The sequence below is a fragment of the Lolium rigidum genome, chromosome 4 (genome assembly GCF_022539505.1).
Source record: "Lolium rigidum isolate FL_2022 chromosome 4, APGP_CSIRO_Lrig_0.1, whole genome shotgun sequence".
NCBI classification, from domain to species: Eukaryota; Viridiplantae; Streptophyta; class Magnoliopsida; order Poales; family Poaceae; genus Lolium; species Lolium rigidum.
In genome coordinates, this window is record NC_061511.1 from 278,667,572 (window position 1) to 278,693,620 (window position 26,049).

At 47.4% G+C, this 26,049-nt stretch overlaps 2 protein-coding genes across 4 annotated transcripts; both read left to right on the forward strand.

The window, feature by feature from the left end:
* The first annotated feature begins 640 nt into the window (after positions 1-640).
* LOC124707841 lies at positions 641-16,426 on the forward strand. 2 transcript variants are annotated; one of them, XM_047239536.1, is made up of 12 exons: positions 641-737; positions 11,725-11,904; positions 12,032-12,142; positions 12,272-12,604; positions 12,698-12,874; positions 12,960-13,247; positions 13,345-13,467; positions 14,200-14,397; positions 14,515-14,750; positions 14,944-15,148; positions 15,240-15,545; positions 15,900-16,426. In XM_047239536.1, exons 2-12 carry the CDS (start codon positions 11,797-11,799, stop codon positions 16,173-16,175), a joined length of 2,361 nt encoding a protein of 786 aa, XP_047095492.1. In that variant the 5' UTR covers positions 641-737; positions 11,725-11,796; the 3' UTR covers positions 16,176-16,426. The 2 variants fall into 2 exon arrangements, with proteins under 2 accessions (XP_047095492.1, XP_047095491.1); XM_047239535.1 differs by lacking the exon at positions 641-737 and adding an exon at positions 11,133-11,402.
* A 2,833-nt stretch (positions 16,427-19,259) lies between these two features.
* On the forward strand, positions 19,260-23,590 carry LOC124707842 (RAN GTPase-activating protein 1-like). Of its 2 annotated transcripts, none has more exons than XM_047239538.1 (2): positions 19,260-19,334; positions 21,629-23,590. In XM_047239538.1, exon 2 carries the CDS (start codon positions 21,657-21,659, stop codon positions 23,322-23,324), a length of 1,668 nt encoding a protein of 555 aa, XP_047095494.1. In that variant the 5' UTR covers positions 19,260-19,334; positions 21,629-21,656; the 3' UTR covers positions 23,325-23,590. The 2 variants fall into 2 exon arrangements, with proteins under 2 accessions (XP_047095494.1, XP_047095493.1); XM_047239537.1 differs by having other exon boundaries at positions 19,270-19,334; positions 21,626-23,590.
* The last annotated feature ends 2,459 nt before the right edge of the window (positions 23,591-26,049 follow it).

Sequence of the window (26,049 nt, forward strand, 5' to 3'; positions counted from 1 at the left end):
AATTCCAACATATAGACTTGTTAATCTACCCACGTTGTATTGCTGTGAACCACGCCAGTAGTTTAATCATCGATCGGTTTTAGCAGCTAGCCCCTCAGTTCAATGCGTGTGGAATAACAACCGAACTTAATCTGAGTTTGGACTTTTGGAATAACCAAAGTATGCCCATGCCCCGCCACAAACTCGGTCTCGAGCCGGGCATCCTAGGCTGGGCCATTCATTGGTCAAGCACTATATGCAGCCTCCATTTGGGCGCCCCTCTTTCCATTTCAGCTCGCACGGCACCTATCCTATCCATTAGTTCTCTCGTCTCGTCCCCTCTTCCATATATTCAGCCCTCGCTCGGGTCGCGCCCTTCGTTTCTGTACCGAAATGGCCAATCAAAGCTTCATGGACCCGGAGACAGCGATCGAGTAGCGAACTCGGTAGATCGCCCGGCTACTTACAGCAGCTACATATAGCCATATAGGGACGCAAGCTCGAGCCCACTCCATTCAGACATTCCTCTACGTGCGTGTGGGAGATCGAAGACCCACAGCTAGCTCGGGATGGGTTTGCTCGCAGCGCCGAGGACGCTCTCCTTCCTGCTTCTTCTTCTTCTCGTGGTGCAGCTCGCCGCGGCGGGCAGGCCGCCACCGGCGCCCCGGCGGATCCTGGTGGACACGGACGTGGACACCGACGACCTCTTCGCCATCCTCTACCTCCTCAAGCAGGACCGCTCGGAGTTCGACCTAGAGGTACCATACCACTGCTACTTCCTAGTCTTGTCTATCCTACCTTCTTGGCTTGCATTCCTTGGAGTTGGAATAGTATAGACCAACGGCAATGGCGTTACATCTTGAACTCTGCTGCCAAGCTAGCTAGCTAGCTAGCTCCATTTTCTTTCTTCTGGAAAAGAGAGCACGCACGCGCGGTGCAAGAGAGTACGTTTTTCTTCCCCTCCGCCTCGTCGTTCTCGAGCTCGCGCGTGCTTTCGTGGATTATTTTGCAGTCTCTCCTCGACCTCGTCTGTCTCCATCGGTGGAAGGGGCGCTTTCGTCCTCGGTGCGATGATTTGGACGGCAATAGCTAGTCTACGTTGGTGCGGGAATAAAATTGTGCGTGCTTTTTGTTCCGGAGTTGAACCGGGGTTCAGATGCCATTGATGTTTGTGCGAGGAGTACGTGGAAAATGGAGTGATTCCTATTGTACTTTGAGACTTCCATCGAGTCCTGGATGGCTTGGCCGGAGGAAGAACGCAAGATAGTGTACGCCGTCCGTAGCTTTCCCTATTCTCTCTCTCTCTAGCATCCATGTAGTACTGGTTAGAGGATGGAATTCAACAGAAATTTTCTTGCGAAACTGCATAGGTGTGAATATATGTACGTATGAAAAATACAACTTTGGAGCGTTAGACGGGCCTCCAAGCAATTCAATTGAAGATATTTTTGGTGTGTACGACGAGAGCAAGCGCTGGCACTCAAACTCAGGATCTTGGATAGGGAAGTATTAGCACCTACCAACCATCCAGGGTAAGAGCATCTCCACTCGTCCCCCCGACGAGGCCCCCGGCGAGCGTTTTTTCCATCCGGACGGCGTAATTCGGCCCAGTCGCGCCCCCGGTTCCTCGTTTTCGTCCGGATTTGGGCCTAAATCCATCCGGCGATCCCACGCCATCCCCGGCCCCCCGGGGAGCGCTCGGGGACTCCGGACGAGTGAAAGCGGGCGTGGCCCCAACTTGTCGGCGACAATGGCCTCCGATCTACGGCAAAACCCTCGTCTTCCCGATCTACGGCAAAACCCTCGTCTTCCCGATCTACGGCAATACCCTCGTCGAACGAAAGCTTTGAACTCTCAAGTGGTGCAACATAGATAGATTATATATATATTTCGAATATAATTCGAATAAACATAAAAATTACATATAAAAACTTTAAAACTAAACTACTTCTTCTTCTTCTTAGAAGGCCCCGCCTCATCGTCGTCGCGGCGACGCTTCCGGCTCGTCACCTCCTCGTCGGAGGAAGTTGAGTCCTCCTCGTCGTCGTCCTCATCGGCCTCTTCGTCCTCCTCCTCCTGCTCCTCCTCCTGCTCCTGCTCCTCCTCCTCTTCCTCGGCCTCTTCCTCGGCTCTGCTCCTCGGCTCGCTCCACGGCCTCTTCGTCCTCCTCCTCGTCGTCCCACTCGTCCTCGGCCGGCCGGCGGGGGAATCGTCGCTGCTCGGACGATGCGGCTGGATCCCACCAATGGCGCCATCCGGGCGGCTTCCCCTCGCTGTCGGTGTCCGATGGCCAAGAGATATCGCTCATGGTTGACGGAGGATGGTGACGAGAGAACAGATGAATGGCTCAGCTCGTCGAAAACCGTTTATGTAGGTCTCTCGACGAAAGAGAGCGCCGGTTGCTCTTCCGCGGAGTTCGTGCTCCATTACGGCGGTTCTCGCATCGAGGCCACTTCGACCGTTCCCGACGAGTCGTTTCGGCTCTCCAGTCCACTTCGCGACGGTTCAATGCGGCGAGGAACTCCGACGATTGCCCTTCCCGGTGGCTCGCGCCGTCGCTATGCACGCGGTGGGTGCGCGTCCATGGGCTCGCGGCTGGAAAAATGGGCCTCCCCAGGCCAAAAACTACATCCATCCGGCGCTAAATTTCACCGGATTTGGGCGTGGGGAGCCCAAACGAGTGGGGATGCTCTAAGCCTCGGTACACCATCTGTGTTACCACAAAAGCAATACTCGGGTCTAGAGTTAATGTAGTTTTTTTTTTTAAAGTTGACTAAGTTTTGTTATGAAAACATGAAATATATAGTATGTCACAAAAACTCAAAAGGTATACATTTATATGAATCTAATGATGTACGGAACTTTTATGACATATACTCCCTCTGTTCCATGAAACACGTCTGAAATTTATCAAAATCTAGATATACCTAGATGCTATTTAGTATCTAGATACACCTAAACTTAGATAAATATCAAACAAATTTCAAAGTTTTATGGAGAAAGTACCTTATATTTTATTAGTCTTTTTAGTTAAAATTTTATAACTGTATATAACCTTTATAAACTGATGATACGGAAGGAGTAGTTGATGGCCATCCCCGTTTCCAAGTTTGAAAAAACGGGCGATAGATACGGCGCCTACGTCGGCCCATTTGATTAGAACTAGTGGTTGGGGCGCCTCCTCGCCGGCCTTGGGGCGCCTCCTCGCCGGCCCTCTGCGGCTCAATTAACGACCCAAATAAAGCCATGAGTCCAGAGAGTGTATCTCCATCCTTGCGCAACTGCATCAGACTTACTTACACCTAAAAACATCTGTGACATATAGGATGGCACAAGTGTCCTGCACGAAATCCAATACAATAGAGGCAGCACTGGCTTGGCCTAAATACATAATCATAGTTTGGCACTGTTAATGCGGCTAATTACTTAACATGAATATATTATTACATATCACCATTAGCTTCAGGAAGTAAAATAATTTACAAACAAAGGTAAAGCGGGTCACAATGACGGAAAAGAATATGCAATAGATGATCAGTGATGCAACTTTCAAGAACCGAAAGTCACCAACAACATGCAATTACTTTCCCTTCTCCAGATTGGAGACCAGACTACTTAGCGAGAGATGCATTGTAACGCAATAAAGGAGCGTATGGAGATGTGATCTCAAGAAGAAAGAACATGATAAGGACCACTAAGCACCTCCTCTTAGGCACTGGCGGACCGTCAGCGGGACCATGCTAGGTCGTGGTCCAGCATTCTCAGTAAATTTGCACAACATGTGGCCTATGTTGCTGAAGTGGCCAGTCAGTTTAGTGTTGATATTGCATTGTTTAGAGCCCATTTCAATCCTTGGCCCTCGTACTCGCTGATATTCCGCCAGTGCACTTAGGGCCATTTCTTATCTTCATAGTCAAGGAATACACACTAAACTACAATGTCTTAGTTAACATATTTCAGTAAATACGAATGCGGCGAAGCAGTAACAAAGTGGAAACGTTCTCTACTATTTCATTTTTACTATCCTGTGTGAAACAATAATTAAACAATATGGCTAATAATTGTTCCTTTCTTTTCATAATAAAACATAAGATAATTAAAGGAAGGATGTGGCGTATCATAGAAGCAATTACAAATGCACAAATGTGTGTCAATGCAAGCAACTCTGATTTCAGGCATTAATATTGACAGATTGATTAACTAAGAACTGATGTTATTGTTCATATCAAAATAACTTCAGAACTATACTAAAAGAGGGGTACAAAAGGAAACCCACAAATCAAAAACAGATAGTACTAAAAGAGATTAGGCTGTATCATACGAAACGCATTGGAAAGTTCACCATAGCAGTAAATCTGTGCATGGACAAAGATACATCTTGAAGAGGATAAAACAAAGACGAAATGATGCATTATCTCAGAGTAAGAACCAATAATTGGTAGCCAATGGTAGAGATAGAAAGCGCACCTAGGTGTGTAGGAACTGTCAATTTCATTGGCAGTATTGCTAGAGAGCATAACAAGGGGGAATAAATGGTAAGCTAATCTAAATGAACACAGAAAGGATGCATCTAAACAAATCAAAATATCAAGTAATAGAAGTATTAGAGAGTCACGGAATAATCCATTCGTTTCTCGCTGTCTCAAATCGAGATAAGCACATGGACAAGCAACGGCAACGAATAAACTGTTTAGCAACTCTCATTCCCATCATCCCATGGTCTTTCATTGTTTGACCGTACCACATTCTCAACTACGTCACTTATTAATATATCTAACCAAGTAATGGAATATGGAGGAGAATGGAGTGCACATATACCTATTGGTGTGCTGAATCAACTATGACAATGACATGGCCTCGATGACAAGTGTAAAAACACACAAAATTGCTAGCTTGTCTCCACACTCCACATAAGAGAAATGATGGCAATTTAATTGCACAGAGAAGAGGATGCAACCACTTCAGCCCAAATCAGTTGTGTGACAATTGCATGCAAAGGCAAGGTGCCGATGTTGCGGTGGAGTTGAATAATGGCCCTGCAACCAGAGCAAACAGTCTTGAGTGTGAACTAAAAAAATATGGATCTCTCTAGTTCTACAAAAAATGTGATGAGTAAAAATAGAACCAGTGTAACCAACCAGATGACAACCCTTGGCATGATGTAGAGACAAAATAAGCATGCATTCATATATAAAGTAAGAAATGAAACAAATGTGCAGTATCATGTCTTGAATACAATGATAATTACATGTAGGTCGAAAGGTATAATCCATACACTAAATTCTTATCCTTGTGTGACCTAACCCAAGAATGTAAATGTACGTATGGCCAACAAAGAACATTATAGGCTCAGCAAATGTTTAAGTAGTGCGCAAAAAATTTAGATGCAGCGAAGCAAAAGAACACAGGCCAAAGTAGGATCACAACTCTTCAGCACTTCACTGGTTGCCTTGAAATAACTAATTGATGATCCACCAGCCTGTATCTAGCAAACATTTTCTTGCTTATCCTATCTCTGCATCCACCAATCTGTGGCAATAAAATACAATAATCCTTTCTGATAATGATTCAGATAACCTAGTCTTTCTCAGCCAGCAAAGGTTATTCAGCACATATACTACTTCAAAAGGATAATCTGCAAGAAACAATGTGCATGTCCAAGTATCTAGAGTTATAGCACCGCGAAGTCATGTAATACAATGATTGGATGCATGACAGCAATGAGCAATAACAGTATGACGCAAGGCGGATCATAGCTAAAGAACTGAGCCTCCTGTTACTTCTTAACAGATAATATCATATCCAAAATTATAGTGTGGTGTTCAAAGTGAAAACATATTGCTTTGAGCTGCAAGATCTGAAGAAAGATAATCCCATAATGAGGAATGCAACTTCAGTTTTATTACCTGATACCAAACACTTCCGTTGCAATCATCTTTCATGCTCCGTACCATATCTGTGGAAGTAATATGAATGCCGCAACTCACGGAACTGAAAAAGAAAATAGATACACAATCACAACGCATTGCAGGAGTGACTTGTCACAGAGATTTAAAACAAGAACAGGGAGACATCTAATACATGTCAAGGTCTGGTTCTTCGTGCTGCCGAGACAAGCGCAGTGGCTTCTAAACAGAAAATGCACATTGGAAAGAACAGGTGTACTTCCATGTCATAATTTTACCGAACAAATATATGTAGAACACATTCAGACATGAATTTCCTCTAAATGTAAGAAAATAAACATCAATTGATAAGTCTCTACTCAAAAGCACATTACCTCAAACAACTTATCCTCCCATTGTGATCAATAAACGCCCCATAGCAACCTATTGCTACAATTACAAAGGAAAAAAAAGTTAGCGATCATGGCAGTCATGAATAATTACGAAAAAGTGTGGAAATAGAATACAACAGCCATGGTTTATAAATGTTTGATAGTTTCCAAATATGAATATGGATTGGAAAACACTGGTTATCTCACTTGCAGTTTTTTGAATTGCACATTTCAATAAAGTAGTACGAGGAAACACAAAAGAATGGAGATTGGAGTGTAGGAGACCAAACATTGTTAGTGTTTCAATATACGAAATATATTTGGTTATTTCCTAACTATTTCATCTAATCTAGCAGGCTAAGATACAAACTAAGCACTGATATTCCTATTCTAACTTGAAGAAAAATAAATCCAAAAAACAGCACATGCTACTGGAACAAGTCTGAAACACCAATGCTTCCCCATGGAGGCATTGCCAGTCAACCTCCTCATGGTAGTACCACCATTATCAGCGGACACAACTTCGCCTCGTCGCTCAGCCAGTGATACCAATGCGAGAGGAAAGCGATGGGGAGAGACATGGGGAAGTGGGGCTCAGTGGTGGTGGAGAAGGCCGGTAGGGAGCTGACAAGCAGGGCGAAGGAGACGATAGGGCGCGGGAGAGGCCGAGCGCATTCGTGCCTTGTCTTAAGCAAGGCCCCGGATCTCAGTCCGTGAGGAGCTGAAGGATGGGCGCCATGGAGGAGATCCCAGAGGAGGCGGGGGTCGCCAGCATCGACGATGCGCCTGCGGTGTTGCCAACATGGAGGGAGAGGGAAATAGTGTCAGCCGTCGCAGCGGCACAGAGGGCGTCGAGGAAGGGGAACACGCATCGCAGGGAGGACGCGAGAGGCGGCGGCTGCGAGGGAATAGGATAGGGTTTTGACCGCTCGGGCTGCCCCTCTTTTTCTCTTTTTCCTAGCCTCATACGAACCAACGGTGAAAGGGGTCTTTTTTTGGCAGAGAAGGGTCCTGAAGGGTCTTTTACGATGGCAGATAGGGTCTTTTGCTGTAAGGGAGTCACGCACTTACTTGTACTCAATAGGTTTGTTTGACAGGTTATTATGCTGCAATATGGGCACAGAACATTGTTGTTCTCATGTTCATGATTACGTGTCATGTCACCATATTCTCCATCGGCCCATGCGGAGAGCTTATCCTCACTTATTCCCTGTATTTTAATCCCATCCACTATTGTTACGGTTTGAATATTACTTTCGGTGGAAAGAAAAGAACATGCGTGGTTCCTCGAATTGAAAACGGGGATCGAGTGACGTCGGCCGGCGATAGGAGAACACGAAGACGAGTATTTTAAGCAGGCCATGCACGACGACAATCCATGTGTACTCGTCGTCGGACGCTACCTGTGGAGGGCCTGCCTACCGCATTGGTTGTGTCCGCGCAGTCTGGCGATCACGTTTAATCTGTGTTTTAGCCACGTCACGGTGTCTACGTGGTCCTCTTGGACACGGGGACAGAGCAATCACGCTTCAGACTGCTGCCCTGCAGTGTCCGGCGAATCGGTGGATCTTGTTGGAAACAATCAGTAGATTACGTCTTTGAAATGTTTCAAGATAAAACTAAGAAACTGCAACACGAGAAACAACTTATGTTTACCATGTCACGCACTCCCTGGCTAAATTTTAGCCTAACTCGTGAAACAAAAGGGCCAGAATTGTTTCAAATCGGTGCCCGGTTTTCAGTTCGGCCCATTAGCACAACCTGTGTATTTATAGACAAATCTGCCCCTTGGCAAAACTATTCCCTCACCTGATCTCTCGAATATACTATTTCGAAATCTAACCCCAGCCCCGTCAAGGATAGAGCCGAAGTTAGGCAAACCCTATACACCGACCAGGTCGGCGCGTACCGCGCGCCGCACACCCCGCGCGCGGTTCGGGCCGGCCCAGTTAGGTGCGGGCTGCCTCCTTTTTCGATTTTTTTTTTGTTTCTTTTTTACCTGTTTTATTTTTTCGTTTTTTTTGTTTTTTCTGTTTCCTTTTTTTAATTTTATTTTCTAGATTCGAAAAATAGAAATATTTTAAAAAAAATGTTCAAATATAAAAAACCGTTCAAAATCTGAAAACCGTTCAAATTTAAAAACCGCTCAAATTAAAAATCGTTCAAACATGAAAATTGTTCACACATGTGTTCAAATTTAAAAACCGTTCAAATTTAAAAATCGTTCAAACTTGAAAATCGTTCAAACATGAAAATTGTACAAATTTTAAAAACCGTTCAAATTTAAAAACCGTTCAAACATGGAAAATGTTCAAATTTTGAAAAATATAATTTTTGAAAAAAATTCAAAATATAAAATCGTTCAAATTTTAAAACTGTTGAATTAAAAAATGTTCATATTTTGAAAAAAATCTTGAAAAATAATTTCATGAAAATGTTAGATTTTGAAAAAGAAAATACTAATAACAGAAAAAAATAGAAAAAAGAGAAGAAGAAAAAAAATCGTACCTGAGCTAATGGGCCGCGGCCCAAACTACCCGACCTGGTCGCTGGGGGTGTGCGGCGCCCCGCACGCGCCGACCAGGTCGGCGCATAGCAGTTCCCCCGAAGTTATGCCTTGTGTTTCTTTTACTACCTTTAGTGTGTATTTTTTACTACTACCTTTAGTGTGTTTTGACATCAGATAATAATCAAGTTCAGTTTCCGAACATGTAAAAAAATTGAATTTCCAAAGCTTACGCAAGATATTATTTCCACACGAAGGAGTTTTGAATAAAATTTCTATTTTAATTCCGCACATCACAATAAGTGTCCGATGAAATTATCTTGGTTTGTAAGATTTAGAATTACTGTATAAGAATCTTTTCTACAGTCTACTCTACATGTGGGTTGAAATTAACGAAAATAATTCACTTTGGCCGCATGCTTTTATCCTTGTTTCGATGGTAACCACAATGTTTGATGTGTGTGTTTTTTTGCGACCAGGCAGCATCTTTATAATTTACTACACTATGTATGATGATTAAATATATGAGTATATTATATTCAGCGAAAGGTTCTTTGGCCACTTGAGTACCGGTGATCCCTCTATATTAATTTTTTTTAAATCATTTTTAATAAGTGATACGCTACATAAAAATGGTAAAATCTGTTTTTTTAGATTTCAAAATGTGATACTTTTTTTTGGACAACTCAACGGTGGGAGGCAAAAGCCCCCACCTGAAGTCATTTCTCACTCTATTTCAACCTGAAAACGGCAAGGCCGCTGGGAGGTACATGGAGGTTAAGGAGGAGGTACAAAAGGGGTGATAAGAGAAGTCCAACGGAAAACAAAAACACACACTCATCACAGGGCATTCTCCCGTAGCTGTAGCATCCACACATCTACTGAGTGCCGCGAGGCGCGACAAGGCAGACGGTGAAGCCAGAGCTCACAGTGATCCACCAGCATAGCGACCATGCACCGAGTGCGCATCCGGACATCATCGAAGACCATACGATTCCTGCTCTTCCATATGATCTAGCGAATTTTGGACAAGGGGGGTGTGAGCTTGGAGCGGGCCGGCCAGCGCAGCGCAGACACCCTCCAGGTCGTCCGCCACGGCTGCAAAAGGGGCTCCTACGGCGGCGAACAACGGTGTCAGACGTGCGCATCTGCAGAAGATGTGGAGCTGGGTCTTTGTCTTCACTGCAGAAGGGGCAGCACGGGGAGGGAAGGACCCATGCCGATGAAGGAGTGCGCGCTTCCTGGTTTTCCCATGTCGAGCAATCCAGAAGAACATCCGAACTTTCAGTGGAACGAAGTTTACCCAGTTGGTGTCCGTCAAAGGCATGGCCACGCCCGAGGAGTGCATGACACGATACGCGGCCTCCGCGGTGAACTTGGCCCCTCCTGGGAGCAGGCGCGAGTCTCGCTCCTCGGCAAGGTAGCATGCCGGAGGGACGCATCTAGGACGCCCAGCTGCCTTTGCACCGTGACGGTAAGCCGGTCCTGCAGCGGGAGATCGAGGCGAGCGTGACGGAGGGCGTCAACAACCGTGAGCGCGGGGGCCGTGCAATGGGTCAACAGGACGGGGAGGCAAGAGAACAGGGGCCCCGCGGTGTGCCAATTGTCGAACCAGAAGGAGGTGGCCGCACCGTCGCCCACCCTGACGTTGGTGAGCCCACGGTAAGTGGCGAACAACCGCTTGAACCCACGCCAGGCCGGAGTGTCTGTCGGCAGCGGCGGGCTAGAGATGCCGCCCTCATATGGCACTTTGACATTTTTGTATAGCTTAAAATACACATTACTTCCTCAGTTCCATACATCTAAATCAGCAATTAAAATTATGAAACCGAGGGAGTACTATTTAGCTCTTATGTTTTTTTACGTTTTGTACTTCGTTCGTTCTATGAAGGTTGTCTGCGATTTATTTAAACTTAATTGTATTTAGATACTAAATATCATTTAAATACATCTCAAATTTAAAACTTAAATTTGTTTAAATAATAAATAGCATTTGAATATCTCTGTATTTGATAATCTAAGATAATCTTCGTGAAACGGACTTGCACAGATAATCTCGTCCCACTCTGTTTTCCTCTGTTTGGCTGCTCCCTCTCGCCGCTGTCTAGGGTTCAGTCGTGCAGGTCAGAGAGCTCGCGGGCCGGTAGGGTCGAGGGGCTATTGATGATAGACCGATGATCGGAGTTTTGGGGAACGCAGCGGACCGGCAGTGGTGGCGTTGCAGCGAGAAAGTGCGGCAACTCCCCGTGCCGACGCTGGTCAGAGTGGGCAGACGCTTCGACGCGGCGGTGAACACCGGCGTCAGGTTGGAGAAGACTGGAATCCGCTGCTCCGCGGGATATGGCCGTGTAGCTACATGAATGCTCGGCCTCTCCCGCAGCCGTGGGAGAGCAGGAGCACCGGCACGCCACCTACACGGCGTTCTTCCGTCGTAAGCGCCTGAGAGGCTACCGGAAGCCACACTCCATTGCTCTTGGCGAGGCAGATACGACGCATGCCATTGTGTGCAGTCCTGATTGTGTGTGCTCTGACGGGTGGTAGCGAGCCGGCCACTACAGTCCTTCGCTTGGCTTGCTGTGGTGGACGGGTGCAGTTCAACCAGGCTGTTCCCTAGTTAACACTCCTTCAGGATCTTCAGAGGTATATGTATGCCTTAAAAATGGCGGTATCTTATGGGCCCTCGTAAATTGCTCGATGAAATGCTCGCATGAGTTTCAGCTAGTTCAGATATACTGACACAAATCTTTACACACTATTATGTTAGTTTGTTCTATTAACACTGATACTTTGGACTCCTAATGTCGAGTGTATAACAGATGTGGTTATAGTTACGATTCCCATTGATATATGCGTAGAAGATACATGTGTGAACAAATTATGAGCTCAACTGAACTTCATTGTGTTTTTTTCGTGTACTATCGTAACCCTGCTGTTCAGAGGTTCATTATATCGTGTTTGACAGGCTATAACTATCAGCACAAACTCATGGACTGATGCTGGCCATGCCGTAAACCAGTTGTATGATCTCCTCTACATGATGGGCCGTGATGACGTTGCAGTGGGAGTAGGAGGGGAGGGTGGTATATCGGATGATGGTAGAATATATCCTGACGTTGGTGGCTATTTCCCAATAATTGACCAGGTGAAATAGACGGGTCGTCTCTATCCGGTTCTTCTTGCAAGTTCTGCACAACCAAATTCTGCATTGCTATTTTTCAGTCGACTACAGTTATCCAGTAAAATGTTTGCTTGTGATTGAAATTCTCCAGGAAATGTCAACAGTAGGGGGGTGTCGATACCGTCAAGCAATTCCACAGGGATCAGGTGGCCGTTTGGACATCAACGCGAATTATGGAGTTCGGCGGGAAATTCTTCCTCAGGTATAAAACAAAGATAAAGATCCACCATTCATCGCCTTTATCTCAAAATATGGCTATAGATTAGTTCAAGAAATGTATACCGGAAGGCAGTACATTTCTAAACTTCCTTTTTTTTTTGCTTTGAATCAGGGAAACAGAAAATACTCCCCTCTTCAACAACCGACAACTCAACAAGTGATGATTGACACCATATCCGCTGGGCCAACGAATGTCTTCCTCCTTGGAATGCATACAAACTTTGCACTGTTCCTAATGAAGAACCCGCAACTAAAGAAAAACGTGAAGCACATTTACATAATGGGTGGCGGCGTGAGATCAAGCAATCCCACTGGCTGCTGCCCCAAGAACGACACATCTTGCGTTCCACGACAATGTGGTGACCATGGCAACATGTTTACAGCTTACACTAAAAATCCATATGCTGAGTTCAACATATTTGGAGACCCTTTTGCCGCGTATCAGGTAACTTAGATATACACAAGTTGTTTTCAGTAACGAATGTCTCGCATCTTGCTACGTTACAATGCCTCTTTACGCGTTTATTTGGTATGGCAGGTCTTTCATTCTGGTATCCCAATCACCCTCGTGCCACTTGATGCAACCAACACTATACCAATCACAGAGCCCTTCTTCAAGGCATTTGAGGAGCAACAGAGAACTTATGAAGCACAATATTCCTTCAAATCTTTGAAGATTACCCGTGATACTTGGTTTGATGACCAATTCTACACAGTAAGTTCTTACATGTCTTACTATTATTCTTTCCACGCCTGCCTGCATTGTTGGTTTAACTTTGTTCTATTTGCTCTAATTACAGAGTTACTTTATGTGGGATTCTTTTATGTCTGGTGTGGCACTCTCAATAATGCGCAATGGCCAGAAACCGAATGGTGAGAACGATTTTGCTGAGATGGAAGTGATGAACATAACTGTGGTTACATCCAATGAACCGTATGGTGTGCATGATGGATCGAATCCATTCTTTGATGGACACGCAAGTCCAAAATTTAACTTGCTGAAAAATGGTGTGCACAGCGGTCATGTTCAGACAGGACTCAATGATTCATTTTGTGTTTTGAAAGGGAGCATTAAAGGGAAATGCCAGGTATAGTTTAGAATAGAAACACAAATTAATCATTATGTTGTCAGAGACGTGGGATTCATCTTGATATACATATGATAATGGACTGAATATTCACCAGGATGGATACACCAAAGAGGTGCAAGGTCCCGACTCAGTTGCTGTACTTGTTGCAGTGAAGGCAAAACCTAATAGAAATGTTAAAAGCCCTCTTGACAGAGAGTTTTTCGACAACTTTCTCGAGGTACCTTTTCTGAAGCACATGCTTACTTTTAATTTGATCCTCTGTTGTTACGGACATGCTTGAGAATGCTATTTTCTAACAATACATTTGTTAACCCTTGGGACATATGCACAGAAAAATGTGATAGCTAAGAACGACCTACAAATTGTCTTTCATATGTGCATTTTATAAACGTGTGAACAGTGAAATAGTTTGCTCTTGGGGCATGCTCTCAGAGTCATGCCTAGTATGTCTCCATTCAAGACAACTGATAAAATCAAGTCTAAAATTTGTTTCATACATGTCCATGAAAAGCTCTAGGATTCTTGGAATTTCAGTCGACGAACTTCAACAATAGCAGAAGGAGAAAAAATCTATTTAATTTTATTAGACAACCCATTATGCAAACTAAGATAGTAAGATTGCAGTTGAGCTGTAAGGGCATAGGCGGACCCAACCGTCCTAAGCCCGGGCACGCGCCCAGGCTTCCGGCCGGTAATGCAGCCTATTTTGATGAAAATTTGGCCAGGTTACAGCACCCAGGCTTGATGAAAATCTTGGGTCCGCCACTGTGTAAGGGCTTGTAACACCATTGCAAAACCATGAAAGTGCTCAATGAAAAGGTTCAATAGAGATGAACTAGTAATCATCAAATAGATGGAAATGAACAATGTCATCAGAAATTTCTCTGCAGTGAACATGTTGTTTGATGCCCTTTTTCTAAGTCAAATATTTTCTTATAACCACATGCAGGTCCTGAATCGTCCAAAACACACTGGCCTCTTCAACTTCACCAGCCAGTTTCATCACTACAAAGAGATTATTTACAAACACGATTTGAAAAATCAGATTAGAGGAAAGCCTGTCATTTTTGACATGGACATGAGTCCAGGAGATTTTGTTGCCCTCCTGTGCCTCCTGAAAGCACCTATCCAGGCAATTGATCTGAGGGTCAGTATTATCTGTGCTAATCTCCCCTTTTGATAAACTTGCAAAATGTCTGCAGAAGAATGCAGTAAATATTGCCTGCTTTAAATCTAATAGTCATTTATGTTCTTAAATATGTAGGGGATATTGGTAAGTGGCAATGGCTGGGCAAATCCGGCTACAATAGATATTATCTATGACGTTCTTCATATGATGGGCCGTGATGACATTCCAGTAGGACTTGGAAACATCACTGCACTTGGCGCCCCTGACCTGGGATGTGAGTACGTGAAGGCCATACCACATGGTTCTGGAGGTTCTCTTGACACTGACACACTTTTTGGACTAGCCCGGGAGTTGCCCAGAAGTCCTAGAAGGTACTAATGCATGGCTTCAACGAAGTAAAATGGTATCTTGCATCTAGATACTTCGGGGTTTTGTGGCATAAATATGATTTTACTGACATTATTCTGTATGCATGAAGACACATTTGGATACTATTACATAGTACATACAGTCAAGTACCACGGATATGTAGACCATGCGGTACCTAATCTTGATTTTTATCAGGTACACAGCAGAAAATTCAATAAAATATGGTGCTCCAAGGGACACGGCGCACCCTGAGCTCAGACAACCATTGGCTTTTGAAGTTTGGCAACAAATTAGAGAAGAACTCAAACCAACTGACAAGATAACCATCCTGACCAATGGTCCTCTCACAAACATAGCTAACATAATTCTATCTGACACGAAAGCAGGATCAATAATTGAGGTTAGTTTTCAAACCTTGTGAGATACATTGTTTCATCTCAATGGAAGTTTTTTTTTTTTTACTAAAAAGTTCAAATTTCAATTCTACACAGGGCATTTATATAGTCGGGAGTCATCTGACTGCCGGGGATGGAGAGGAAGGCAATGTGTTCACTGTTCCATCAAATAAGTTTTCGGAGTTCAATTTCTTTCTTGACCCTCGAGCTGCCAAAGCGGTTGTAGAATCTGGTTTAGACATCACTCTCGTTCCTTTGAGAGCTCAGCGCCAGGTGGCTTCTTTCGAAAAAGTCGTAAGATCGCTACATGCTGCTGAGAAGACTCCTGAATCATCATTTGTGTATCAGCTGTTCCTGTCAATGCAGAAACTGCAAAAGAATAACCAAGCATACCATCACATTGTAAGTTTTTTCTCTACAGGTTTGATATCCAAACTATCGTAATGTAGTACTAGTCCACAAGAAAATATGGTAAACCATAAATAGTGTTGGTATACATACATAATACACTCCAAATAAAAGGGTAATAACTTCCATACAAATATTGTCTTGATGATTTTTATTCCATTCAGCATCTTCTATACTTCCACAAAGGCATGATCATTGTCTCGTACCATGTCACAGTTCAATATTGACCAATAACAGTGAAAGAAACCCCTTATTAAAATATTTCATTTGAACAGTTCATATTCAAGTTGTTGATTTCTATTAGCAAACTTTGTGATTTCTCCTTAATTGTCCTTTTCAACATCGCAGGACATGTTCCTTGGTGAGATTCTTGGCGCTGTGTTCTTGGTTCAGCAATCGCATATAAACCACGCAATCACTGAAAGGGCTATCAGTGTTAGTTCTGGTCACATGGACACGGATGGTCAGACTGTCCTCCACCAGACGAATGGAAAGCTAGTGAAGGTACTAGATCATCTCGATGCGAGCGCATACTACACCGAGTTTGCGGAACTGCTCAACACGAAGAAACAATCTGCAGTCATCGGTAGCTTTGAGGAGCAGAAAAGAATGTGGAACAGATGATGCCGATTCTGGTTCCGCAAAATAGCCTAGCGAGTGGAAAGGATTCTATTGTTTTGTCTTCTCTTCCTCCCCTTTTTTGTTGTAATGTCAGCGTCGCAACTTGCAAGAGTTCACTGCTGGAGAAACAGTAAAAAAATAAATTAACCTTGCTGTTTCAAGGCAGTTGTGTGAGACTGAATATTTCCGTTATTTGTCATTCAAATACCTTGCTGGTGCGGTCTTCCTGCAAGACCAAGATATATTCACTGATGATAAAGAGGGAGTTGTGCAAAAAGAAAGGCAACCAAGGCGGTGGTGGGAAAACGCTTCGTCCGCTCCGCTCTCCCGCGGGCGGAGTCGGGCGATCCCCACGACCTCGCGCCGCCAGGCCCAGTTCCCCTCTCTCCTCCCCTTCGCCGCCGTCGGCGCAGGCCGCCGGGCAAAGTCCCGAGCGGTGCCGGCGGCGGCGGACTCGTTCCTACCCGCGCGCGAGGCGGGCGACGCGGGATCTCCCGGTCCGGCGGCGGTGCACCTCGGTGGGCAAGGCTCCGGCGGCCGCCGCGCTCCTCGCTGGGAGGCGGCGGCGCTGGGTGACGTGCGGTGTCGGCGCAGCCTCTTGGCGGCGGGCGGCATGGAGGTCAGCGGCGGCGCGGGCGGCGCGGTTCGACCCGGATCCGGGCCTGCCCGGGCCCCATCCGGGCTTGGGCGGGCCGGATCCGGCATCCTAGGTCTCGCTCCCGGCGGCCGGTGGAGTCTCTCTGCCGAGTGTGGCTAGGACGGCGGCGCGTGGACTGCAGCGCGGCCACGGGAGCTTCACGAGCCCGTCGGGCTCGGCCGGGCCGGAGGGGCCTGGTTTGCTCCTGTTGCCGCGTCCGGTCCGTCACCGCAGCGCGGCGGTGGAGGTGGCGTCCTCCCGCGTGGCTGCTGTCCGGGCTCCCTCGGCTTGGGGTGTTTCCTGCCGGTTTCGTCGGTCTTCGTCAGTGGGTCACGGTGAGACGGCGGTGGTGGTTGCGTGACCGTGATGGCGCGAGTTGGTGGGCGGCGAGGTTGGCGGAGCATGACGGAGTGTCCGGGGCTGTGGGTCTTTGGGGGACGGGAGAAATCCTTGTCGATGGCCGACACCGACGCGGTGACGCTCGCGGGCGCCACCATTCCCTCTTGAGGGGCGTCGGGGTTTCCCCTTCCCACCTGTCCTTCCGCATACGGGGAAACCCTAGGCTTGTCCGGGCAGCAGCGTCGTCATCGTCGCATCCCTTCTTGAAGGTGCTTCTTTGGTATGCGGCGCTTCGGAGGGCTAGGCTCGTGGTGGGCATCTTCCGGAGGGCGCAGCGGTTGCGGATCATCAGCGTTTTCGTCGATCCGGCTTTGTCATCCTTTCTTTCTTTTTTCTTCTTCTTTTGTTTTCTCTTGGCTTTGATGTGCTGTTTGCCCCAGCGGTGGTCGCTGTCTTGTATCAGTTCGTTGCTATATTAATATAGCGGGGCGAAAGCCTATTTCGAGGACTACTTTCCGTTTCTAATTTTCTGTTAATGAAAATTGGAAGATAAAATCAATTTGTTATTTAAAGTTTCAGATGTATTATAACTGACTGCGAAGTTTGAAGCCAAAAAACATATAATTTGAAATTGGGAAATTGGCATGGTTTGACACCCTTAGTTTTCTCACAGGATCTTGATCTGTTCATTCGACAAGTTCATATCAAGTGAACATGCAGGTCATTTTCAATCCACAGCTTCACGATCTTGCTGCTGTAAATCTCATACGAGCAGGCTCTAAAACGTGCTCACGCTTTAAAAACCGTTGATTTAGTGTGCGCTCCAACAACCGCTGTAAAATAAAACGTGGTGTAAATTTTATCACGCCTGTGAAAAATTACACTATTGTACGCGGAATATTGAACCTCGCGGAACGCCCGACCGCTTGGTGAATTTTCCGCGTGCCGCTCCCTCCCGCCCGTCGCCCACCAAATCATGCGCCATCATCACCGCCGCTGCATCCGTCGCGCGCCATGGCTGACCCGTCTCGCTCCGCCGCTCACCAGATGGCCTATCGCGAGCGGGTGCCGCGCTGAATCCCCCCCCCCCCCTCCACCGCTTCTCCAGACGGCGCCGCAGCGCGTATGCCCGTCGATGTCCTGCGGTGAGCTTAGAATCTGCACTAGTGGCTTGTTCGCGCACACAAGGTGTTCGGCGATTTAGTTTTCTTGTATGTTTGTTGTATTGCTGTTGTCAATTATTTGTTCTATTATTCATGAACTACTTGTTGTAATATCGTGAACTTTTTTAGTGTGTTGTAACAACATTTAAACTATTTTATTTCGATTTATTTTAGGTGTGTTTGATCTTTGATGTTGTATATTTGTGTGCGGTTGGTGTTAGTGGCACAACGAGCGCTGCATTTTACAGCCGCTGGAAAACCGGTAACTCGAGCACGCTAAAGTTTCAAGCAGCCTGAATAACCTGTCGTGGTGGCAAGCGCTGCAAACTGCAAATTCGGCGTTGTAAAACAGTTTTAGCCCGCCAACTCTAAACGCATTTGCAGATCAAATTACCTATGTGGAACTTTTTTTTTCTTCTTCACAAAAAGGTATTGGATAAATGTTTTTTTATAACAAAAGGTATTGGATAAATGAATAGTTCAGGGCGCCTATGCTTCGCGCGGTAGAGAACTCTAGAGTCTAGATCTACCGTTTTGCAGTCCACTCGAGTCCAGCGTGTCCACGTCGGCCAAAGTTTTTGAATTTCGAAATCCGGATCAGATCACCGTCAGGCGCGCTCCCGTTAACCCACGCTCCTCAAAAACTCTTTCGAAAATCGTCCGGTCCAGAGCCGACGCGACCTCCCAAAACTCCACCATCGGACGGCCACGGAGCCGCAACCGCCTCCAGAAACCCTACAGGAGCCCTCCGCCGTTCGCCCCCACTACACAAACCCCACGCTCCCCTCCGTATCTCCGCCGGCCGCCGCATCCTCCTGTTCCAGACTTCCAGTAGCTAGCCCCCCTGCGCAAACCCTCGCCACCGCCCGGGCGCCTCCGTCCATCTTCCGGCGAGCCGCTCCGTCCTCCACCCGCGGCCGACGTAGCCCGCCTCGACCGGACGCCGCCGTCCCCAGCTTCGAGCCGACGCCGACGCCGTGGCCATCGCCCTCTAGCAGACGGTTGCCGCCGTCGAGATCCAAGGTAACAAAGCAAGCAAGCATCCGATTCCCACGTCGTTTCCCTCACCAAATCCTCCCTAGACCGGCTCAGATCGCCGAGCTTTCCCATCAGATCTGCGGCTTTTCAAAAATAAATCTCCGTGAATTTGTCCCCACCGTGTATTTCCATCCTCCTGGTGTCGCGAGCAGTGGGCGCCAACTGCCCCGTGGTCGCCGCTCCCCGCTGCCGCCACAACTAGCCGTAGCTCTTCATGCCCTGAAGCTTAGCTTATGCTTCCCAATTTTGCGGAAGTAGGGTTCGAGATTCGACGGCGGATCTGACTTCTGCTTGAGCCGATTAAGCTGATATACTTAACTCACAATACACCCTTGCATAGAATCTGAATTTAAAGCATGGATTTGGGAACTGACGATTTACAGTAACTTTACGCTTTGCTTGATCGACAGATCTTGAAGTTCTATCTAGTAGTAGTAGTAGCTTATAGTGTCCTGAACTATTCCGCGCTATACTACAGTAGCCAGTAAGCCACGTAATTAGATGTGTCGTTCATAGCAACATTGCGCGAGAGTGAATAGATGGAACCCGGCGGCATATGAACCCACGTTAACTCGGCTGTTGATTGGTCCAGCGATCTTGTACAAGGACCACTGCCGCATGTGAGATACTCGTATATGATTACATGTGTGTGGACCTGCCGAAATAAATGAGCTCGCAGGCGCGCGCAGGAGAGCATAAAGTTGCAGTGCCGCATGTGTTTGGACCTGCGCGAGCTCCTGCACGAGGGACGTGGATGCAGGCGGAGCCGCGGAGGTCGTCGAGCACAGCCTGTACGCAGGTGAGGTGCGCGAACTGGAGCACCGGGGACATCTCCCAGAAGGCCTTGTAGGCGCCGAGCTTGAGGACGACGTCGTAGGGCGTGGACGCCGGCGGCGCGGGGGCCTCTCCAGTGGGGGAGAGAGCAAGGCGCAGGGCCGCCGGCGTTCATCGCGGAGGACTCCAGCCGGAGGGAGGAGTTCGTCGCGGAGGACTCCAGCCGTACGTGCCTTCTGTTGGCGGCATTCGGCGGCTACAGGACGCTGCGGTTGGCGCGGAACGCACGTCGTCAAGAACCGTGGGTCAAGCGGCCGCGGCGCTGCAGCCGTCGAGCAGGGCAGGAAGGTGCACGAGGGATGCAACGGCCGCCTCGTCTGGCGCCAAACCCCCTGGACAGGCTAACACAGCACGGCGGCGACGACACGTCCGACTACTGACACAGCGAAGCGGCCGCTGACACAGCGCAGTGGCAGCCAGCCAGCCATGTTGTGGACCGCGGCGGCGGCGTTCTCCTTGGCGTACCCCGTCGCGCAGCCGGGGCCCATGGTGTGGCGACCGTCTCCACGGCGCCGTCCGCGTGCACGAATGCGCGGTGGTCCGACCCCGACTTGGAGAGCAGCCGGGTCTCATGCAGCACGCGGTTGGCCACGTCTGGGGAGAAGGTCGACGACAGCTTCTTCACTGGAAACGACGCCGTCATACGCGCATGCGCCACCCGCGCCTGCCACACGCGCCGGCACCCGCGCCGCCCGCACGCGGCTGCCGCCGCCCGTCCTCCTCGGCGTCGCCTGGCCACGCATGCCACCAGCGCCCGCGCGCACATAATGCCGCCCGAGCCTGTCCTCCCCGGTGTGCTCCAGCTGCAGGGCGGCAGAACGGCGTGTTCCAGCAAAGATCTCCATGGACCATGGCAGCGGGGACGACGCAACGGCGTGCTTTAGAAGAAAATATTTTGGGGAAGACGAAGGACAGAGAAACATGATTTGGGGGGACCAAGCTTTAAATTTCTTACCTTTTTCTCTCTCCGGACTGGTCCCATCCCCTGTATTTATACTTGTATTGTTGTTGTACACCCGAGTATCAAAAGCGATGTTGCAGGTCCCACCAATTCCTCAGCCAATAGGAGATCGAGTTGAGGCCGGTGCATGTGCCGCCCGGTTCATCTCATGATTTCCCAACATTGCGCATTATTTTTCACGTGCTGGGTTAAACAATCATCTGTAACTGCTAACCGTATCATTGATTTCATCTGTAAACAAACCACTTTGACCAAGTGCTTTTCGCCGTGAATTAATTGGTGATGTTGTTGTTACACTGTAGACTTATATATGTTTTGCTAACTAGTGTTTAGCTGTATCCTTGTTGGTACTACTACTGTCTGGTACCTCATGGACAGGCCCTCCAATTGCTCGAATAATTCCATTGATTACTTAATATATCATATCAGTTTCTGTAATTTGGGGTTGTGCTAATGCTTACCCTTGGTAATTTACATGCAGGTTGTTGTTGTGTGAAGTGCCACATTTCCACATGGATTCAGCAGCGCCGGATTTCCAACCCCGGACATTCTCCATCAAGCTGTGGCCACCGAGTGACAGCACTCGTCTGATGCTTGTGGAGAGGATGACCAAGAATCTGTCTACCGAGTCAATCTTTTCTCGCAAGTATGGCCTTCTGGGCAAAGAGGAGGCTCACGAGAATGCTAAAAGGATCGAAGACATGTGCTTTGCTTCTGCAGACGAGCATTTCAAGACGGAGCCGGATGGTGATGGCAGTTCTGCTGTCCAGCTATATGCGAAAGAAACTAGCAAGCTGATGCTGGAGGTCCTGAAGAAGGGCCCAAAGACAGCCGCAGAACCAGAAGCACCTGCCATTGATACACCGGTTGAGGTTGCTGATACTGTGTTCGATATATCTGGTGGCAAGCGTGCTTTCATTGAGGCAGAAGAAGCGAAGGAACTTCTGAGTCCGTTGACCAAGCCAGGAAACTCGTATAAGAGGATTTGTTTCAGCAACAGGAGCTTTGGCATTGGTGCTGCCAATGTTGCTGGGCCAATTCTTGAATCAATCAAGACACAGCTCACGGAGGTAGACCTCTCAGATTTTGTAGCTGGAAGGCCCGAGGATGAAGCCCTTGATGTGATGCGCATATTCTCCAAAGCTCTAGCAGGGTCTGTACTGAGATACCTGAACATCTCTGACAATGCTTTAGGCGAGAAGGGTGTCAGGGCATTCACGGAGCTGCTGAAATCACAGGGTGACCTTGAAGAACTGTATGTGATGAATGATGGTATATCAGAGGAAGCTGCAAAAGCTCTGTCTGAGCTTATTCCTTCGACTGAGAAGCTTAAGGTTCTCCACTTCCACAACAATATGACTGGCGATGAAGGTGCTATGTCAATTGCTGAGATGGTTAAGCGTTCTCCAAACCTAGAGAGTTTCAGATGCTCAGCAACAAGGATAGGGTCTGATGGTGGAGTGGCATTGGCTGAGGCATTAGGGACATGTACCGGTCTGAAGAAGCTTGACATCAGGGACAACTTATTTGGTGTTGAGGCAGGTGTTGCTCTTAGCAAAACGCTTCCAAAGCTTCATGATCTCGTTGAGCTGTACCTCAGTGACCTCAATCTCGAGAACGAGGGTACACTAGCGATTACCGATGTCCTCAAACAGTCAGCGCCTCAGCTGGAGATCCTTGAAATGGCTGGAAATGAGATAACTGCTGAAGCGGCCAAAGGATTAGCAGAATGCTTAGTAGCAATGCAGTCGCTCAAGAAGCTCACCTTGGCTGAAAATGAACTGAAGGATTCTGGTGCTGTGATGATTGCAAAGAGTCTGCAAGAAGGACACCCAGATCTGAAGGAGCTGGATGTGAGCACAAATATGTTTCAGAGGTCTGGAGCCAGGTGCTTTGCTCAAGCAATCACAAACAAGGCAGGTTTTGTGCTACTGAACATAAACGCCAACTTCATCCCTGATGAAGGCATTGATGAGGTGAAGGAGATTCTGAAGGGAGGTAAGAACTCGTTGGATGTGCTTGGCCCGCTGGACGAGAACGATCCTGAGGGGGACCCTGAAGATGATGATGAAGAAGAGGATGGGGAGGATGACGCCGATGATGAGGAAAAGGATGGGGACAACAATGGTGACAGTGGTCTTGGCTCAAAGATGCAGGACCTGAAGGTGGAGGAGGATTAGTCATGTCTAGGTGGACCTAGCATGTATCTTTTGGCTCCAATTAGCCTCAAAGATCGCTGGACAATTTAAATTCCCACATAAAGAGAACTCACTGTGGCTCTATTATTTTGAACTGAGTCGAGCAGCCACATGCTGTAGCCTGGCGGTTCATCTGTACCCCTGAAACTTTCATGTTTTAGTACCATCTCGGTTCTCAGGTCATGGTCGGGCCCGTACTCTTAAATCTATGGCATATTCGCATGGCATGTGTTAGATGTGATATCTTCTTAACCTATCTTGTGACTTGTGGGCTGTGACTTGACCTCATTAGCTTTGATATCCGTTGCGCGCATGTGATTATAAAATGCTGCCTATGTCGGCATTGAAAAAAAACTGATCTGAATTTCGTGTTGAATCTCGAAAACTTTTTTGCATTTGCATGTACAGGTGCCAACGATGAATTGGACGAGTCAACCACATTTATTATTGTTTGTTGTACTTCCTTCATGGCTAAGATATGATTCGGCTCTTTGTGTTCACACATCCGTCACCTTCTTCCGTTTCCTTGAATTGTACAGCTGCCCCTACTTGTTTTGTTGGAATCATAACCAGCCCCTTAAGCAAACCAAACCAGTTCAATATATTTTTCAAGAGAAGACACTGAAGGGCATCTATCTGAAATTCATCCAGGAAAACAGAAGACACTAAAGACAACATACAACAAGGCATAAAACGACTATCAAAAAACAAAATTACATATACTCATCTTCTTCTATCGCTTGTTTTTGAAATGTTCTTCCCTTGCTTGTTCATCGTTTTCGCGGGTTTGAAAATACACTGAACATGGATATGGACACGTGCAGACGTTCTTGCCATACAAGCCATAAAACGACTATCAAAAAACAAAATTACATATACTAAAGACAACATACAACAAGGCATAAAACGACTATCAAAAAACAAAATTACATATACTCATCTTCTTCTATCGCTTGTTTTTGAAATGTTCTTCCCTTGCTTGTTCATCGTTTTCGCGGGTTTGAAAATACACTGAACATGGATATGGACACGTGCAGACGTTCTTGCCATACAAGCCTTTGAAAACCACAATAGTCTCTCGCCGCAGATAACAAGATCTAGTAGTCGCCGAACGAAGCAGCACCAGGCGCAACATAGGCTCATTCACTGCTAATCCAGAGGGTTGTAGAAACTGGACATGCGCAAAACACAACAAATAAGATGTCGAGGTCGCCGTGCCAATAACCAATCAATTGTTTCCCTTGATAGACACATCCGCTGATTTGACGACACAAACTCTCACGGGACCTTTGTTAATGTCGAAACAGATGCCCTCGAGGTAGGGAGAGGCCGGAGAGTCCTCATTTGAACGCGTCGTCGTTGCCACCACCTCACCGATGTTGCTAGGGAGATAAAATCCAAAGAAAAACACACCTAAAAACACAAAGAACGTGATGGGTCTCCACTCCTCTGGCCACCGACGACCACACTGGTGGCCAAAGGAGTGTGGAACAAGATGGCTATGATGCGGCATCAACGCGGGTTTGGGAGAGGTTTGTGTCGTTCCTATTCGACGGTACTCTAGAGGAGGGATCCTCATGGAGGGGAGAAGAAGTAGGGGCCATAGGGCGGAGAGTCATCGGGACGGTGGTACGCGATTTACCCAGCTTCAGAATACCTGCTCGAAGACAGGGCGTACTGCTGCTTGTCTGGAATTATCTGTGCGCTTTCGCGTTGTTACAATGAGTTGTGGTTGTCCCTCTAGGGCTCCCGGGATCCGGCTTATAAAGGCGCACGGATCTAGGGTTTACATGGAGAGTCCTAGTCGGAATACAAGTTGCCTAACTACGGTACAATGTCTTGCCGTGTACGTCAAGGATCCGCCTTCCATCTATGTCGTGCAGGATCCGGATACCTTATGGGCCTCCACGGATCCAGCCTCCCTTGTAGGTCGGTTGAGATCCGGCTCCTCGCTCCTGGGCTGGACTTCATCCTTAAAGATCTACAGCAACTGGGCCGCCCGATGGGCCACATGCCACATCACCATCTGTGGGCCACCCGGGCTTGCCGGATCGAGGCCACGCCGTTGATATACCCATAAAGTATACCCACAACAGTAGCCCCCGAAGTTCTCCAAGATTCATCATTCTTCCGACTTCATTTAGCTCAGACCCGAAGAGAATCTTGAAGAGCTTCCAAACTTTAATTGTTTCCGACATCATTTTCTCGGAAATCATATGTTCTTCAGTAATGGCAATGTAGCAGAGCCTCCATTTATCCCGCGCACAATTTTCTCTTTTCTCGCGCTAAATTTTCGGAGATCCAAATTTCCAGCCGGAAATTTCGGAAGCGCACAGTTAAGTTACCTCCACGTTGTTTTACCACTTTTGACCTAAGACACGTGTCAGCCATCCAACGGTGCGACCGTTCCGTTTTCACCGTCGGATCCGAATCACGAATCTCCGCGCGAGGTCTATAAATACCCCCACACGCGGTAAGTTTCCCATTCTTTCACCACAATCCTCAATCAATCTTCTTCCTCGCGCAGCGCCGCCCGCCAGATCTAATCTTCGGCGATCCCCCGCACAGAGAGCTTCGCCCGTCGCCGTTCCAAGGTCTCCCTCGACCTGAGATTCGCGCGTTTGATCGGGAAACCGTCTCCGCCGCCGATCCGTGGTCATCGGAGGCTCAGCGCTGCAAGTCCGGCGACCTCATCCTCACCGGTGTC